This window comes from Acyrthosiphon pisum, unplaced genomic scaffold (genome assembly GCF_005508785.2).
Source record: "Acyrthosiphon pisum isolate AL4f unplaced genomic scaffold, pea_aphid_22Mar2018_4r6ur Scaffold_6822;HRSCAF=7390, whole genome shotgun sequence".
NCBI lineage: Eukaryota > Metazoa > Arthropoda > Insecta > Hemiptera > Aphididae > Acyrthosiphon > Acyrthosiphon pisum.
Window position 1 is genome coordinate 502 of NW_021776620.1, and position 1,353 is coordinate 1,854.

A 1,353-nucleotide genomic window follows, 5' to 3' on the forward strand; every position below is an offset into this window, starting at 1 on the left:
AGGTAGGTGGGTACTGGGTAGGTATATGTTGTTAATACAGTATTTTTGACAACATAATTATTATTTTTATTGACCTCGTTCAATTACAAAAAAAAAAACCCTTTAGTATTCAAAAAAACTTTGCAATGTTTGTTGACTTTATATCTTATTATGATAAATCAATAGAATATGTTTTTTCATGTACTATAATATGACTTGATAAAAAGTTCCCAAATCATGTGATTAGGTACCATTAAAAATTTTAATAATTACAGTTGATCATCCATCTTCCTAGTAAATTCCTAGTAAATTTCTTTGTTACATTATATTCAGGATTATTTTTAATGAGGATGTCATCATCTCTATATCATCATAATATTTTATCATCAAGTGTAGGTACATAATATATTATGTTTGTGTATATACCAAAGAGGAATCATGTACACAATTAAAGTTCTGCTCTGAATATTATTCCACGCATAATAAAAAATGTATAGTAGAATGATTTATAATTCATATGATTCGAGAATATCTTTATTCGTATATATATATATATACTAGCAGACCCGTCGAACTCCGTTTCGCCACCAGATTCGTTTTAAGTAACGTTGTAATTTTTTTTGTTATATATTTGAAAAGGAAAATATTTATTTCATTTCACAACAGTAATAAATTCATTACAATTACCTACTAAAATGAAGTGTTATTTAATTGTTTCATTGTAGTGCTCTTTGGTAAACCACATTTATTGTTTTTTTGTCTGTCGTTAACACAAACAAAGCGGATGGTTTCCCAACTCGTGAACACGCAACGTATAACTGTCCATGTGAAAAACAATGATTTTCCAAATTTATCCCGCAAACACTAAGCGATTGGCCTTGCGACTTATTAATTGTCATTGCGAACGCAAGGCGAACTGGGAATTGCAATCGTTTGAAGTCAAACGGAAGATCAGTCGGAATCATTGGTATTCGAGGAATACATACATTTTCACCTGCGTACTTTCCGTTAATAATGGTTGCCTCAATTAAATTCGGCATAAGTCTCTTTACCGAAAGTCGAGTACCGTTGCAAAGTCGCGGTGGATTCAAATTACGCAGTATCAAAATAACTGTACCAACTTTCAGTTGCAAGTTATGTGGTGGAAATCCTGGTATCTCCAGAGAGTTCAAAAACTCCGTTGGATAATTTACTACATCATCGGGATTTGTTATTGAATCAACGGATTTGTATGTCACCAAATCGCCAGCAATTTTTGATTGAATGGTGAAATTCAGTGCGTGGACATCATTATTCGTTGCTGCAAGAATTGCTCGTTGACTTAACCCAAGCATAATTCTTATAATTCTCACTAATGTTTGGGAAACATTTTCA

At 31.9% G+C, this 1,353-nt stretch overlaps 1 protein-coding gene across 1 annotated transcript; it reads right to left on the reverse strand.

Annotated features, from left to right (window-relative positions):
• Positions 1-695: 695 nt before the first annotated feature.
• LOC103311573 (ATP-dependent DNA helicase pif1-like) lies at positions 696-1,313 on the reverse strand. Its single transcript, XM_008191233.1, has one exon. It carries the CDS (start codon positions 1,311-1,313, stop codon positions 696-698), a length of 618 nt encoding a protein of 205 aa, XP_008189455.1.
• Positions 1,314-1,353: the final 40 nt, after the last annotated feature.